Here is a 17,987-nt window from a genome sequence, read left to right as displayed (position 1 = left end):
AACAAGTACTCTTAAGAGTTGGTACTAAATCTCATGTGAGTGTGTGGAGGCTTTGAAGTTTGGTTATTGAAGTGATTTATGAAGAGAAAAAAATGAGCAAAAATAATGTTAAAGTCTGTTAGAACTTACAGGTAGTGAGAAACAGTGCTGCCCTTTCTAAAACCTTCATAATTTTAAACAGCTTACTAATTAGAGACTTAATACTTTTTGTTTAATTTCCCTTAAAGCAATTAATACACTTAAAACCTTTCTGTTAGGGTTTTATTCAAGGGTATTTGGTAGTACTAAATATATCTGAAAATACTTAATTTTCAAAATATATCCAGATATTTTTGTTCTGTGGTGCACTGTGGTGCACTCTGTTTTGTTTCTTTGTATGTAAGTTTAGGTAAATCAAGATTTTTGAAGCTTAAAATTTTAAAATAGAAAACGGTTTACATTGTCATTTAAATATTTGCCATTCTGTCTGGAAAAATATGCCAAATAGCAGGAGAGTGTGAGTCCCCTACCATTTGAACTCAGCCTTACTTTTATCAATTGTGAGGTGTTTTATCAGATACTTTATTACTGTCTTGTAAATGATATAGAAAATACTCTGTCTGTGGAAATGGACATTTTGTCAGAACCTTAAACTTTGATGCTCTAGTAAGAAAAAACAGCCTCTACAGCAAACTTTTTTAAGCTACCTTAAAGTCTTTTAACCTACCTACTAAAAATGTTAGTTTCAGTAGTTAAAATTAGATAATACTAGACATGCTGATGAAATACCTTTAAATTCATAATGAGCTTCATAATAAAAGTAAATGCATATACAGGGTCTTAGTGTAGGATCTGATCAGAGTTAACTGGTAAATAGTGAAAATAATACACTTCTTATTTTTAAACTTAAATGTAGAAGTCCAATTTCATTATATCAATATATAAAAGTGGTGAGGTATATAAGTGGAGAAATTGACTTGCATATTACTTGCATCAGTTACTCTAAAGACTTCTAAAAGTAGCTGCTGGATTGAGTGATTTAGCTCTCAAGTTATTAAAAGTTATTAGTCTAAGTTTTAAAAACAAAACCCTTTCAATATTTGGTGGGAGTTATTTTTTTTTCTTGAAAGTTCAAATTTTTAATACTGCAACTTAGCCTAGACAACATAGTAGAGGAGATACTCTCGTTTCCAAGAGAATTCTCCTTGGGAGTGTGGTCAGATGCTGCTCTCTTTGAGAGTGGGAGATCTGCCTGATGATCACTGTCCTTTGACTAAAGGATTTGTTTGTTGAGACACTAAAAATAATTGTCTAATTTTTATAACACTTGGGTATCTTAAGTCAGTTAAAATTGTCTTAAACCATTTTTAGTTAAAGTTTACTGGTGTTTAAGTGTTGAAACATTGTGAAACATGGGGAACGTCACTCGTTCCTGGAGGGTGTCCATGCTATAGAAGTCTGGGTGGGAATGTGGTGCCTGAAGGTCACGGCAGGTCATTCTGGGTGTAGGCTGCTGTGCAAAGGAGCAGTCCTAACTTCCCTTCTGCACAGGTGCCTCTTTGCTCCCTCCTGTTACAACTCGTGCTGGAGTGGCTATCCAGAAGACCAGAGCTGGGAACCAATTGCTTTGTTCATTTCTTCTGGCTTAAATTTCAGCTATCACTTTTTGGTCCAGCCTCTTCACAGTTACTGTTTCCTGCACAGGGATCCTAGCAGTAACAAACAGCTGGGGCACAGTGAAGCTCACTTTTTTACAGCTTGCTAGATTCAGATTGTTTTAGCACATTTGGGAGACTCTACCTCTAAGGCTTTTTGCATGAAGTGAAGTCAAACTCGTAAGGAGCTGGAAGGCTAATAAGAAATATTTGGCATTTATCAGAACTGAGTACTTCTTGAGGCAGTGGGTATGTGACCTTGGTTCATGTGCTAATTTTTGTTACAGAACAGATATTATTGTGTGTATATTATTACTATTACTATTAAGCTCTAGTATAATTGTAATGCACTAACTACGTAAAATCAAATTAATCGTGAAAATACAGCACTGCTTACATTCAAAACTTAGGTAGTTAAATTTTCCTTGGTTGTAATGTAGATCTGATAATAAAGCACAGTAAGGCAAATGTTTTGCCTCTTTTATCACTGCTCAGTAATTCATTAGAATGTAAAGTTTCATAACTGTGAAAGATAGGGTATAAGTTTGGGTGGGAATCTTACAAAGTACTCTTATTCTGTTTTATCATTAGTTTTGACTTTCTTGGAAGAATTCGAATTACCGTATGTTGAGCTGCTTGAGAAATCAGTTTCCATTATGCTGTTTATAGTGCATGTAAAATGGTATGGAGCAAAGATGGCAGCAGAAGCGGACAGCTGTTAATCCTACCAGGCATTGTACTCAGAGCTCTGAAGTCTTTGTGAGTTATTTTTATAAATGACATTTTGAATTTAGGCAAGAATTGTTGATTGTTCAGGCTGCATGTAATGTTTCAGTTCAATGCTATCAGAATTTAGTTTTTAGCAATGCATGGGAAATGTGAGAACAAATCAAAGTGAGTTGTGAATCACCACGTCTTTGTGGCTTGACTCGAGCCTTCCCAGGGTACCAGTGGTTTTTTGGAGGGGTTGGAAGCTGTGCAGCAGAGGGCTTGTGACCGTTGTCTGAAGTGACTCACTGGGTGAGCCACAGTGCAAGGTCCCTTTCAGATACTTTCTGAAAGTTAAATCACACAGCAGAGATGGTCACAATTTGCATAAGGAGCTAAATTCAGCTCTTGGAATAAAATGCTGCTCAGCTGTAACATGGGATTTACAAATAATGATTGTTTTGCTAAGTAGCTGAGTATACAGAGTGTGCTGTGCAGATAATGAATCTATGCACACTCATTCAGGTTGTCAGGAGTGTTTTTTATGTTAGAAGAGCAACAAAAAACCCTTAAGGAATATAACCCTTATAATAAACAATGACTTGCTGAACTAAGAGTATACAGTGAAAAAGAATATCCAGGCCTCTAAGTAAACTTTCCTCCAGTAACTTCATATAGTGAACTAAAAATGCAGAATCATGGCACAATGTTCTTAACATTAAATGATCATCTGTTGCCAGTATTGAAAACTAAAAGTGGGGCCACAAACATTTTGGAATGCCTATTTCAGAGAAGGGCATGCCTGAGTAGTTTTATTTCAAAAGAGTGTTTAGGTGTTAATAACACCAGTCAGGCATCACAGAAGTATTTTACTAAGATTACGTTGCTCACAAAATCCTGGATTTGATTCTCCTGGAGTCAGCAGGTGCAGTCTAGGACTATCTTACAGGTATATTAATCCTGTCATAAGTGAAGTTGTTCAAGGAAATCTTGAAACCTACTGGCTTTACTCAAAAAAAAATTCCTGGCAAAACAAGTTCTTAAATTAGAGTCTAATACCATTTATGAATATTATTTACTATTGATAAGAAGAGTAAATGTCTTTATAAGACATCAAGCAGAATCAAGTCCAAAAACAATTTCAGTAGTTTCATTTTCATATGGAGTATGAGCTGTAGAAATCACCTCCTGTCAAGTGTATATTTGGAACTGTTCATGTACTGTTAGTAGGTGTGCAATTCGTTAAGCTCATCAGTGGAGAGATAACAAGACACAATGCATTATACTGTATAAGAGAAAAACACATATTGTGAGTAAGTCCATGTGTCTTTTGTCACAGTCTTTGTCACTGATGATAAAAAAATCCTTAAAAATAGCAAACAGCTCATAATTTCATTATTTATTTATGGATTTTTAGATATTACTCCTCCCAGTGCTACTACTGAAAAGAAACTTTACTGTTCTTACCTTCATGCCTTACTGCATATTGTAGAGAATAGCTGACAAGTGTAGTTGCTTGTGCATCTCAAAAATATTTGGTTAGAGTCTGGAAAATGAAGCCTAAATAATTATTGAATATGAAGATCATTGTTAAATTAGTAACTATGTAATTTGATACCTGTTCTCTTATCTCTTTCCTTTAATTTATTTAAACTGAATACTCAGAAAACTTTCCAAGTTCTGGTGGTGATTCCTGAGTAGGCAACGCATGATATCCTGCTAAATTAAATTTTCATGTGCTTCCAGGTAATAACTAGCCACCTTTTTTGAATGTTTCTGGAAAAATTTTTTACTTTAATGTTTTCCTTAATTTGAAGTTAGATTTATAAATTAAAAATATTAAATCTTTATATTTTCTAATCTTTTTCTTGTTACTAGCAAACATTTAGTGTTGGCTTGTAATATAGTTAGAAAAATGTAGGAGAAAGCTATTAATGACTTCTAACATTCAGATTAATTATGTTTTCTGACTGTATGTTATTACATTAAAATTTTTGGTTCAATAACACAAACTACTGATTTGTCTTCTTTGACCCTGGAGAGATTTTTCACTGGAGAAGCTTTAAGTATCTTTCAAATTAATTGCTAGTCCCAGGTAGAAACTTCAGTGCAGATGTTAAACTTTATATGTCTTACTCCAGTGGTTAATAGTCTATTCTTGTTACTACCATGTTCTTTGTATTTTAAAAAAGAAGTATTTATATAAATTAGTTTTTCTGTTATAAAAAACCAAAACTTTGAGATTTTTTATGGCTGCCTGAAGATGCAGTAGTTAAAACTGCAAAGTTATAGTTTTCAGTCCTAAAATTGGTGAGAGTTTCCATTTGTTTCTGAAAAAAAAAAAAAAAAAAAAAAAAAAAAAAAAAAAGGTAAGTTTGAATAGCTGTATGGAGTTGCAAAAAGGAACTGCACAAGTTGTAGTTTATATTATATAAATATTTATAATATTCTGTAGACTTCCTGAGGTGAATCACATTGGTATTTTTAAAGACATTTCACAGAAGGGCCATTTTTTTCCACCTTATTTTGTTAGAATTTCTGTGGTTGTTCGTAGTTCCCATTAGATGTCATTCTTCCTTTCTATTAGAGTCTGGTCATTGAATGTAAAATAAGCTAATTAGCAGGGACTTTTAATTTGTCAAAGATAATTTTTCTTTCCCCAGAGGATAGATGAAATGCTGCCTAGCAGGCTGTTAATTACACTCTGTTCTTTTGTCAATACAGTATTTCAATAAAACAAGATACCTTTATTACTGTGTGAGTTTAAAGATGGAAAGCATCTCTTCTAGTGCTTTCCAATTTATGATCCATGAGAGCGACTTAAACACTTAGGATAATATTAACTTTGTTTTCAGCTTTCTGAAATTAGATTGAGCAAAAATATCTATAAACTCTTAAGTGATTAAAGAAGCTGTAGTATTGAAGACATACTTGCTGAAGGTGTCTCAGCTGCTCAAGTCTGACCTTGGTTTGGGACATCCTTGCATAGGCTGGTCTGCAGCTGTAGGAGGAGCTGTGCTTTTGTCTGTGTATGCCCTGCCCTCCATAAGGGAAAGAAGCCATTGGGGTGTTGGCAGGTGCTTGCCCTTGGTGAAATGATGCTGGGCTAAATGGCACTGTTTGATAAAAGAGGTCTGGGTGCCTGCTATACCACTGTGATGTGTATGGTGCATAATAAATATGAGATACAGAGGTCAGACCTGAATTTGACAACTTGTGTGCTAGAAAAAAATGTGTAGGTAAATGGGCTGAAGCAGAGCTCCTGCTTTGCAGGACTTGAGCTGTACCCCAAGATCCCTGTTTGATCTGCTGGTTTGTCTTACAGCTTCTGACAAAAATGAGCATGTACTTAAAACATTATGAAGTTAAATGAGATTGCTTGCATATTTGGAACATCTTTAAAGATTATATCATATCTTCAGTTGTTGCCATAGAGAGAGTGAGTATGCATGTTAAAAATGGGAGTTGTTTTCTTTCTCTTAGTGCACTTCAGTTGTCATAGCAGAGAACTCATGTGATCCATTCAATTTATAGTCGTGGTTGCTTTCTTAGTTATTTTGTTAAATTGGTATCTTTATTAGGATTTTTTTTAATAACATCTTCAGCTTATTAAAGACAATCAGCCTGAGTGCATCATCTGTGTTTAATTATCTTATTTTTCTTAAATGAAATTCATCAAGGATTGAATACAACATTGCAAACAATGGGTGGGCTCTTGAGGGCTGGGGGAATACTCTGGAGAAGTAACTTCTTGTGCTTTTCTGATTCCTGTACTACTTTGTGTGCATCTCTTTATAGGTGCAGCTGGAGACAGGAGAGTAGATAGGTGCCTGTAGCCCTGGTTCGTGCCTGAGATGATGTTTTGGTTTTCTGAAATTCTTTTCCCAGGGAATTTTCTATAAACAAGAGAAGTGTTTTTGTAACTGTACTGTGTTTGCATTCTTTTCCCTAGGAGGGACTTCTTCTTGATGTTCCTCTAGTCTGATCAATATTATTTAAAAAGTTTGTCTTTGTTTCACAAATTGAATTGGTTTGTGTAAAATAGTATTTAAAAAACCCACATCCCAAAAATAAAAAAGTAATTTTCAACCTTCTAAAGTCAAAATCTGTGTCGTTATATTGTACAACAACATCAGGTGCCTGGTCTGATTCAGCACTGCTGTCTCTGCTCTCCTTTTATCATGATTTTTTAATAAAGTGGTCTTTGATTGGACAAATTCCTTAACTCACAGGTTAAGGAAAGGATCAAAATCACGTTCAGTTTATTGTTCCTATAAAAAGAAAGCCAGTACAGGTATTTTCTACTCCATAAAAATAAAATTAAAAAGCTTGATGTTTGAAGAGACCCAAATTTGTGTGTTATATATAACCAAGTTCCTCTGAGAAGCACAGGGATGGGGTTCCTCTGGAAATAAGGATAATTTCAGATGCTTAAACAAGGATTTTCATGCTTGGTTCAGGACATCTTTGTTGGCAAGACTGAGCCTTAACAGATTTCCCTCCTTTTCTTGTTCTGTTTTTGATTAATTTTAAAGTTTGTAATATATGCTCATTCCAATAATACAGTCTACGAATTTAGAAGTGTAATAGCAGCTTTATAAGGGCTTGGAAAGAGAAATTCACAAAATCTGTCAATCAGTGATGCCAATCTCACTAGGCTTTCTCTGTAGGCAGTAGAGAGCCAGCCTTTCTAGAGAACAAATCAAACCAGGCACTCAATTTAGCTACTCTGAAATCCTCTTTACAATAGAAGGGTGTATGCATTCTTGCTGTGCTAGAGTTAAGTGTTGGGATTGCTCTTTTCCATAAAGACTTTTGTCTTTATTCTTTATAAAATCATAGTGAAACATAACCTGTATAGGAATAGCAGATTCAAATATATTTTAATACTGAGGTAAATAATTTAAGAGCTATCACAGAAAATATTGTCTGTGTGTCTGGAAAACTCCTTTGAAAATATGAAAATGACTTTATATTTTGCCAACCATGGTGTCTTCCACAATATAATTAAAAAGAATGGCATCTATGTAGTAGGAACTTAAGTATATAAAGCCTGGAAGACAAATTCCAGAGATATGATGCAATACCTAGGAAGTTACTGTCTACCTGATGCAGGAGTGTTGGAAAAAATAAATCATAGAAGTCTATGTTTCCATCATGTCTTCACTGCCAGTTTAAGCAGATGCTGGACTTGACTTGAAGGATATGAAGTGTTGTTGTGTTTTCCATTTCCTGCATTGGGAGGGTGTTGGGAGGTGGAAGGCTGTACTGCAAGAGAAGGTCAAAGCAGAGAGTGGGAGCTGATAGCATTTCCAACTGGCTCAGGAGAAATCATGATATTTTACCACTGCTTTAAATCAGTTACTATTTCTGGGTAGAAGAGAGTTTCTCATGTTTTGTATTTCCAGATGGACCTTCAACTGATAAAGATTCTGAAGAAAAGAAAAAGGAGCCTGCATCTTCCTCACAAAACAGCCCTGAAGCCAGAGAAGAAAGGTGCTAAATTCTTAATGGCTGTGCAAATAATCTCACTCAGTATAAATTAACATTAAACTATTTGGTCTGAATTTGTCATATTAGAGACAGCTGCCATGTTCTTTTCTGCAAGACAGAGTTGTACAAGAAACAGTGTGTTGTTGGGGAAGTAAACTGTGATACTGTTGACATTAAAAAAAAAAATAAAATACATAGGTCAAGATATGGCCAGGCAAGTTTATTGTTTATTCCATCTGTTGGGTCTGTCAAATACTCTGTCCTCTCTCAGTACTAGCACCCAGCTTTGAGAACTGTAAAACAACTTTCAGTCTCTGCCTTGTGGTAATTGCATATGCTTCTTTTGTGTGTTAGCTTTTATGTTTAATAAACATTCTGCACTTCTTTTGGTAAACACAAAATATGTTACCAGAAAAAGAAGCATACATTAATGTCACTGTGGGAGCTGAAGAACATTTACAAAAGAGTATTTGCAAGCCCATTTCTTCTATACATTTCTGAGTTTTAAATTTAAAGTTTAACCTCTAAACTGTATGTCCAGATGGAAGGTTAAATCTTGGTTAACAGTTTGCAAAACTATATAAATTGTGGGGAGGATTTTGTGACCATGGCAGCCCTTCAGTACAGTAAACATATTGAATGCAAGGCATTCACTGCAGAGTGAATGTTGGTGAGATGGATCATCACTGTTTTTTAAAGTAAAGTTCCGTGGGAGGAAAAAAAAGATTTCATGTTAATGTAAAGAACTGAGAATTAAAGCTTATGTGCCACATAATGGAATGGAATACCTGCTATGTCTCTATTGTGTAGAATACCCTAGTGAATAGTCTAAAGACACTTTAAAAATCGTATTGAATCTAGAGCTATAAATAACTTTAAAAAGGTGGCCTGTGTTCTTATTTTGGAATACCATCAAATGGATACAGCAAAAGACCTATATTTTGCCCAGAAACAAAGTTATTTGAAGAAGGGGAAAAAACCCGTTAATATTGGTTTTCATTTTGCCTTTTTTTTAGCAGTTCAAGTAGCAATTCCAGCAGCAGGAAGGAGGAGGGTAGTGCTCCCTCAAATTCTTTCATCCCATCTTTTCCCCGGGCTCCAAGTACTTCAGACTCTGTACGAGTGAAATGTAGAGAAATGCTCTCTGCAGCTCTCAGAACAGGAGGTGAGCTTTGTAGACTATATTTTCAAGTTTAACTATTTCCTTCTTCTCTATTTCTGTCTTTCCCACTCTGCTTTTTCTCCTGCCCTGTAGGGTAGAATAAACTCTGTTTGTGTCCATATGTGTGTGTAGACCCATAGACCAGTTCACCCAATGAATAACCTTGGTGGCATGGGAGTGTTTCAAAATGCCTTTTCGTTGCTGCTAATTCAGGACATTTTGTGGCTCAGTTCATCTGACACCTTGCCAACAGGGGATCTTTTCAGGAATGTTATTGCCTCCTTAGTGCTTCTCTTAAATCTTTTTGTAGAGGCTGCTATATTTTTTTTGTCTCGGTCTTTTTGACTGAGAGGGTGTGACTGTATACAGGACTGCCTTTCTTACAACAGAGGTCCTGGGAACCTTCAGATTTTAGTTTTTGAAGGATGCCTTTCTATTTTGATTTATTCTTGACATTTCATCAAGATAATTTGCAGTAAGAGAGTCTTGGCATTGCTCTTAACCTCATGCCTTCTAGGTATCTGTAAATTCCTTGACTGTTCTGGGTTTTTTTCTTTTTATCTCTCATGTACACTTGGGTGTCTTTAAACTGACAAATTGAATGATTTGCTTGATAAGGAGCAAACTGGAAGCTGGACTTTTCAGAATTACCTGATTTTTTTTCTGGTGCATCCTTCTCTTTATCAAAATTATGACCTAGCTCCTGGTTCTCTGTTCTTAGCGTAGTGTAACTAATAGCCCAGTGTAAATAGACTTTGAATCATCTGTGTTTACTCTCTTGACTCTTTTACTCTTTCTTTTAATTCATATCAGTTCAAGTGTAGACAATAAGTAAAGCTGACTAAAGACCATGAATTTCTGGTCATATGAATTCTTTTGGGACAAGACAGTCACATACTATGTATGAATAATTCTATGTAGTCCTCATTTTAGATAGTTTTCCAAAAACCTTTTTTGCTAAGTGGCTTTCTACAGCACATGTAAACTGACGATCTGTGAGTTAAGGTTATTTTCTTATTTTATGGACTTTGTATGACATCAAAGGACAAAAGCTCACTCACTGTGTGAATTGAAATGAGGAGGCAAACACTGTATGTAATTTGTTCTTAAGCTGTCTTAGAAAGTTAGATGTCTTTGTGAGGAAGCACTTTGGTCAGAAACAATAAACTGTTATTTTGAGGCATTCTATTTCAAGTGTTGTATTGCCTTCCAGACTGCTGTGGTCTATTTCTTCTAATTTATGTGTTTTGTGACACATCTCTGCTTTGCATGAAAAGAAAATCAAATAAGATTTTTTGTTATTTAATTACTGTGTTTCTAATGAAATTTTTGTCTTCCATGCATGCAAAACATTTATTTGCTTATTCTTGTATTGTGTGGACTAAAACAATTGATTAAACACAATATAAAATGTTTCCCTTTTATAATAGTCTGTTCTGTGCACAGGCTGTGGAGATGGGAGAGATGCCAAGGCTATTGGAATATTTTAGAATTTTCTGTATGGCAATGTGTTTTGTTTCTATTTGTGTTTACAACTAGATGTCAGAAGTTTTTTAGTTTTTAAATGTTTTTAACTCTTTAAAACTTCTGTTCTGCTTCTTTCACTTATTTGTGTTCTTCCAAGGAATAAATTTTGAAGGGTTAAGTACACAGTAGTACACAGTAAATTAAAATTACCTATACGAAAAGAAGACTCACTGCAGATGTTTTATAATTAGCAGAGTTTCAGAGTTCTGGAACTATAGGGATCTCGGGGATACAGAACACAAGAGTGTCAGGTTGCTAATATCTTTTCATTTGTTTTTCTCAGATGATTACATTGCTATTGGTGCTGATGAAGAAGAGCTGGGTTCTCAGATTGAAGAAGATATCCTTTGTTGTTTATCTGTGTGCTCTAGAGCAGGAGTATTTTTTAAAAAAAGCAATAATTTTCAAATGAATTAACTTGATCTATATATTGAGTGTTTTTATATTTTATATAAAACAAAAATGGCAACTATGTTCAACACATCAGTACATAAATTCAGTGTTTAAAAAAACTGCTCAACCTAAATGATTTGCTTTAAAATATGTAGGAATGCATGTAGGTGAGTGTGTGGGTTCTTTTCAGCTCAATATGTTTTCATTGTAGCAGCAATATTATATCTTACCAAAGCATTCTTACATAAAATGCTGGGCTCTTCTATGCTGTTTAAAAATCTTTTCTTGTTAACAGTCTTGATAATTTTCTAATGCCTTTATTTAATTTTCTACAAGTTTATTTCTAAATGTATTTGCAGTTTTAAAAAGGGTGGTTCTGGTAGCAGTGTTTGAATAGTTTCAGAACAGAGGTCTGGGTTTCTTTTTTTAACAAAAAAAAAGGTGTTGGTGAGCTGTTATTGTTTGAATATTTGGTTCAGGAATTAATTAATTCTCAGGATGAGGTCATGAAACTGGACATAAACCTATGGGTGATTTTCACAATTTCAGTTGAAGTCCTACTACCCAAAAATTCGTATTTCACTGACTCTGTGCTAAACTATGATTAGGCTTCAGAAGGTTGTGAGTTCTGCTGTGTTGAACAAGAAACGAGCTGTTGGTTGGGGTGGGGGGAGGACTTGGTGGACAGTGGAGAGAAGTACATTGGTTTAGAACTTGCCCCCCCAGAATGAATCCTTTCTAATGCTCTGTTTTACTTGTTAATGTTCTACTCTGTTTTACTTATCCATGTTTTGTTCCTTAAATCCAAAGCACCTATTTTTCAAGAATTAAAAAACACTGATATGAAATACAAAAATAGGGTACGAAGTAGGATAGCCAATCTCAAGGATGCAAAGAACCCTAACCTAAGGAAAAATGTATTATGTGGAAACATTCCTCCTGACAAGTTTGCTAAAATGACAGCAGAGGTAAGTTAAGCACAAGTCTTGAACTATTTCTCTCTTGGACTTACATCCTGGCCTGTATTATTTATTAACCATAGAAGTAATTTATGTAAGCTGCCCATACTTCTGAGACTCTGGCTTTTTTGTGGCTTGCAGGATCTGAATTATAGGGCTGTATTGGGGTAGAGAGCATGAAAATGTCTTTCTTCACAAGTCAAAATATATCTAGACAGTCAAATGAAAAATGAGATTTTATGGGAGAGAAAAATGAAAACGCATCTTGTTCACATCTTGTTTCAGATCTGCTTCTATGTGTTAGATTCTGCCCCCTCAAATGAAGTATAAAGGAGACTGAGAGAAATTAGTTATGGTCAACTAATAAAAATCATGACTAACTTTATTCCAAGAGAAAGTTGTGTTGGACTTTTTTTGTTGGTTGGTTTTTCCCTTTTTACTGTAGCTTTACATAAAGGTTAAGGCAAACAGAGGCTGATGAAAGAATGTGTGAAAAAAGCAAATTGTACCTTCAGTATGTATTCTGATTTTCTTTGTTCTACATATTTATGTACATGCACATAGACATATGCACAAACATATATTTTTGTCCTGTCTAGTGCACACTCTTTCTTTGATTAATGTTTTGGATTAAAATGTCAGTGACTAGAACTCCTCCTTAGTGTTAAGATTCCTTCTGAAGTGAAACAGCATTGATACAAGATCTTCATTCCACATCTGCATGGGATGGCAAATAAAATTGTATGGAAGAAAAATGTAACAAATTGGTTTCTTGCTATGCACACTTGATTACTAGACCTTGTGGAGATCTTGCGTGCTAAAACTATTTTAAAGGAACAAGAAAATAGGTGATTCTGGACTCTTTAGTTAGTGTTTAGAAACTAAGTTTATATGATTTCTGGTGACATAGGGTAAATTATGGCTGTACTGTATTTATCAGTATAAATATGGAAGTAGTCAAAATAATGTACATTTTTCCTATAATAGATGTTGTGTAGGTCAATGAGATAATTATCCAAGGATCTAATCTAGGAAGGGCATCTGTCTTGCCTCTTTGGAAGACTTTTCAGTCCTCTACCTTGCCTTGCGTACATTTCTGAACTTCAGAAGTGTATTTGCATAGAAATGTTTCTGGATGTTTGACGTTGTAACTTGTACTTTTTTTTTTCCTATCTGTGTTAAAAAAGAGAACATTTTTAACTTCTTGTAGCTTCTGTGCTGTGAAATATCCCAGCTTAAGTCTTGTAAAATTAAAAATGTGTAGAATTACATTGCCCTTCAACCGAGTTGTTCATGGATTCTAAATAAAAAATTGTATTGGCTCACACAGTGGTAACTTGTTTTAAAGCTAAAACTCTCTAGTAAACTCTGTCTGCTCTTTGTCCTTTATAGGAAATGGCAAGTGATGAGCTGAAAGAAATGCGCAAAAATCTGACCAAAGAAGCTATCAGAGAACACCAGATGGCTAAAACAGGAGGCACCCAAACTGATCTGTTTACATGTGGCAAGTGCAAAAAGAAGAACTGTACATACACCCAGGTGCGTGGTTATTCAGACTCTTCGTTTTCTTTTTTCAAACCTCAAGTCCTATATAAAGATTGTCCGAGAAAAAAACTGGAATTGCAAAACGAACTTTTAACAAAATGCTGACAGATTACAAAATGTGGAGATAGCTGTATCTACTTAGTTGTGCTTAGGTAAAGCAAGTTTATTGTATTTATTTGCCAAAAATTTTATGTAGATCCAAGCTGAGTATCTGTATAGACTGAAACTTCAATTTCTTTGCAATGCTGAATTTTTGCTAATTCTTCTTAATACGTCATATTCATGAGGGTTTTATGTGGAGGGGAGATACTGCTTTTAATGTGTGTAAGCTTATTTTTACAGAGGGACTTAATAGCAGACAATGATATATACATATATACACATCTATATTTATATATTTCATATGTATATATATATTTATATGTATTATTTATATATATTTAATGTACTATTTGACTAACACTGGACCCTGATTTATAGTCATTCCTACAACCACAGAAAGGGTGCTTTAATTTGCTTAACAGTGCTTCAAGGAATGTACTTTTCATCATAGGATCAGCTGCATTTATATTTTATATAGTTCACCAGATGCTTTAAATAGCAAACTGTTTCTCAGTCATGAGATTTTTAAGCCTTTGCATCAGCAAATGTATGTGAAACTGTACTGGACATTGCACTTGCAGTGCCCAATCTGCTCCTAGAAATACATGCACAGTTTCAATGCAGAAATTGGTATTTTAGTGCTTCTAAATCTCTCAAAACCTAATGGCTTTATAGGCTTTATAGGAAAAGCAAATATAAAGCAAATAATGGCTTTATAGGAAAGCAAAAAGCCCAGTTTCCGTTGATACATAAAGTTAACTTGTATTTTTATGCAAATTTGTTTCCTTAATGTAAAACTTTGATTTAAACAGTTACATTGAATGCACACTAACAAAAATTGAAGATACTAATTTTCTGTTTCCCCTCTGGCTCTTGCCTGTGCCAAAGGTTCAAACCCGCAGTGCTGATGAACCCATGACAACATTTGTTGTCTGTAATGAATGTGGAAACAGATGGAAGGTAAGACTGTTAGACTGCTCTGCATTTTTGATAGCAGGCAGCCTCTGTGGTTAATTTGAGTTTACAGTAAATGTGACAAACCACTTTTTGTTGGCTTTTAGTTACTTCTTAACCCATTAATGATACTACACGCTGAGATTGCAAAATAGCTTTAAATTAGAAATGTATTTTTGACTGAAGGTGTGAGATCTCTCAAGTAGGTTGGCAAAGGGGTAGAGAAGTCAGGACTTAGTCCTTGCAACATTTAGTTCCAATAAAGCTTTGCTATAGGAAGTGGTGGCAAGCTAGTCACTGTGTTTTCTCTCTCTTCACCCAAAGTTCTTTTAACTGGTTTTAATCTCTGCTTTGGTGAGTGTAACAGATCTTTTTTAGACCTTTTGTTGTTATTGTTTTTTCTGTTTTTTTGCTATTCTGAAAAGAAGCAGCAATAAAAAAGAGATGACTGCTGCTATATTCCTGTGCCAGGATAAGTGTAGGGCAGTGATAACTTGATTGGATCTCTTTTTTAACAGAAACAGCAATTTATAAAGCTTCTGAGAAACACTGGTAGTTCAAATGAAGAAACACTGAAACAAAGGCTTGTAAAAATTACAATTTAAGGTGTGATGGCATGCCATGGGAAGCATGATAACCTCATTCTGTTACATTTCTGTGTTGAGAATGCTGCAGCTCTGCAGGACCATGCCACAGTATACATTAAGACTGCCACATGGAAAAATATTTTACGCTTCTTGGTTTACATGGCTTATTGCTGAATATTGTTCAAATATGTGCTCTGAGATATCTAAATAATATATAAACTTAGAAATTGTTTGATGGAATTGTTTGCAGTACCTGAATAAGTACCTTTGTCCTTAAAACCTTTTGTGAGGTGGCAGTTACAGAAGTGTCTGTATACAGATGCCTGAAGGAATGGTTAAAATATAAGCAAGTGCTTTAATTAGTAATTTCCATATCCTAAGTATGGTGTTGTATTTCTGTTTCTTCTTGCAAGGATTTAGAACTAAGCTGAAGATCTCATAAAAAATTCTTTTCTTTTGACAGTTCTGTTAGAAGAAGGAATTGTCAAGACATCTGGACCAGTATGAACGAGGATTTTGTAATTAGCTTTAAAAACTAGGCTAAGCATCTAGCTTCCTGCAAGTGAGAGGGTTTTTTGGTTTTTCTTTTTGTTTCAAAGCAGCGTACATGCCTCAAGTTAGCTTTCATTTTGACACAACCATCATTTCCTTAAATGCCTTCCTATAGCTGGTAGTCAATAGGGCCAGGTTGCTCAACTGTATGGTGAATTTTAAAATATTTTTTCATTTTTATAAGTAAGTTGACATTAAACTTTTACCAGTTAAACATTTTGGTAATTGTCTTGTTTTTTCCTAACTATGTGAATAATGTGCTGTATTCTTTGTGGTCTGAAATATACACGCTCCTCCTGTGTGTATTTTGCCTCTCCACATTTGCTCGGTTGTAAGAATGGTATTTGTTTCTCTCTGCTCTGTTCACTTTGCTTTGCAAGCAAAAAAGGTATATAAGTTCCTCATAACATTAAACTCAGTTGTTAACTAAACCACAATTTAATGAACTCTCTAATTTGTATGTGCTCTTTCTGGACTAGGACTAAATTTGCAGTCATGGGGTTTGAATATTTATTAGTGGATATGATCACCTCTTTTGCAATGGTTGGTTGAGCTTGTTTATGTAACCAGCTTTGATCAATGCAATATATTTTATTGCCCAAAGCATGTATTTTATGTTCTATCAGCAGGCATTATTTCTAAGAATGTCTTAAAATAGTGGTTAAATCTGATTTGAGTGTTCAGTCTTGCTTAATGTGCTTGACAACCAACTTGGGTTTAGACTTTGTAAATAAGCAAAGGCATTGTGTTGTAGACTATCCTAATAACACCAGCTAACCAATTCATCACATTAAACTGGCTGGGGAGGTAATACTATACTCTTTTCATTTAAATGCCATTGATTTTGTTCATGAAATAATTTTTGAGCTGTAGGGTATCCAGTGTCAATCATAGACCTGCAAGTGGGAATAAATTATTAAATTATGATCCTTTCCATATGACAAATGATATAAATGCTGCTTTTTTAGAGTTTGCTTTTTAACAATGCATGTTTAGAAATATTTGCAAATGTGTTTTCAAGGAAAAACATGTCAACATCTTTAGAAGAGGTTAAATTCTTTCATTATATCTAATTTTATATAACTTAATTTGCTGGCATTTGGGGCTGAGGAGGTCTATTTTGGCACTGTATAAATTATTCATGAGGGGATGGGAAGAGTATGCACAGCTCCTGGAGAATAAATTCCTTGAATGTAAAGGAAAATCAAGTTTTTCTATGTTGAATGTTTTTTGTGTGATGGTGGCAACCATAACAAATGAATTGGAAATAGTATGATGACATTTGAACTTTGAGAGACAAAAAGTGTTTGGTTAATACTTTATACAGCAAGCTTTTCCAGTCAGCTTTTGCAAGGAAGTGTGGCTTTTCTGCTGAAGGGAAAAAATTATTAAAATAGAAGAAGTTTTGTTACAGACTATTTTTTTAGGCAGAAAATTGTGTAGCATTTAAAGTTTCTTACATAGCTTTTTATATATAAACATTTTAGCTCAACTTATACCCTTTAGAAAACATTTTTTTATACTAGCAGCATGGGTTAATTTTTAGCCTGTGTGTAGGTTCACTGGCAGGATTGCTTCCTAAGAGTTACTAAAAGATGTAAAATTATTTTTTTTCAAGTTGTTGGGAACAACAAACCAATTACATATGTTTACTGTCAGTTAGAGTGTTTTGTTTGAGGACCTTTCTAAAAGAACAAGTCCAAAAAAATGTATTTAAAATGACAGCAAATTGGGTCCTAAGTAGACCTAAATTTCCACAGCTGTTCACAGCATATATATACAGGGCAGGCACTGGTGGGTTTGTATAACCTTCCTCACACTGTGTGTCCTTTAATCTTTGTGTCTGATTGTGACACTTAGAAGAAATATCTTTTGAGAAAATGCTGTAATTTTCTTTCTGTAGTCACCAGATTATATCTGGACTTTATTAAAAGAATCAGAACTGTGGTAGCACTTTCTGTGATGCAGGTGTATCCAAGTAGGAGTTGCAATAAAATGTGATTTCACCTGATGATACCTGATGGCTGAGTAGCAGCCTTCATCCTTGTCTCTTCTGCCCCCATGGTTAAAAGAACCATTTCTTTTGCCCAGTGAAAGATGGAGTGCAACAACTTGATCCAAAAATGCATCTGTTCTATTCATGCTTTATTTTGGTTACCCAAATCCAAAAATAAAACTTTCCAGTACTGATCTTTGGATGGACCTCTGTTTAACAGTTGCTGCAGTTTTCACAGCTGTCTGAAACTGCCCTCCTGTCTCAGAGAGGATGCAAAGGTGGGGCTGAGACTGTCTCATTTCTCCAGATGGCTGGCTTGTCTGCTGGGCTGCAGTTGTGCTATGACTGACCCAGCACACTGGGATATTTCATGCA

At 34.8% G+C, this 17,987-nt stretch overlaps 1 protein-coding gene across 3 annotated transcripts in view; it reads left to right on the top strand.

Annotated features, from left to right (window-relative positions):
- Nucleotides 1-17,814, top strand: part of LOC310907659 (transcription elongation factor A protein 1) — a 46,950-nt gene extending 29,136 nt beyond the window's left edge. The window contains exons 4-10 of one of the 3 annotated variants that reach the window (XM_083858071.1): nucleotides 7,751-7,838; nucleotides 8,855-9,000; nucleotides 10,808-10,864; nucleotides 11,731-11,885; nucleotides 13,269-13,415; nucleotides 14,412-14,483; nucleotides 15,528-17,814. In XM_083858071.1, coding sequence (XP_083714197.1) covers nucleotides 7,751-7,838; nucleotides 8,855-9,000; nucleotides 10,808-10,864; nucleotides 11,731-11,885; nucleotides 13,269-13,415; nucleotides 14,412-14,483; nucleotides 15,528-15,536 — 674 coding nt within the window. In that variant the 3' untranslated portion in view covers nucleotides 15,537-17,814. Of the gene's footprint in view, nucleotides 1-7,750; nucleotides 7,839-8,851; nucleotides 9,001-10,807; nucleotides 10,865-11,730; nucleotides 11,886-13,268; nucleotides 13,416-14,411; nucleotides 14,484-15,527 lie in introns of all 3 variants that reach the window. The other 2 variants (XM_083858070.1, XM_083858073.1) reach the window with 2 other exon arrangements.
- Nucleotides 17,815-17,987: the final 173 nt, after the last annotated feature.

The sequence above is a fragment of the Zosterops lateralis genome (assembly GCF_965231275.1).
Source record: "Zosterops lateralis genome assembly, chromosome: 1".
Lineage (NCBI taxonomy): Eukaryota > Metazoa > Chordata > Aves > Passeriformes > Zosteropidae > Zosterops > Zosterops lateralis.
Note: the sequence above shows the minus strand (reverse complement) of the source record. Positions and strands in the feature narration are given on the sequence as shown.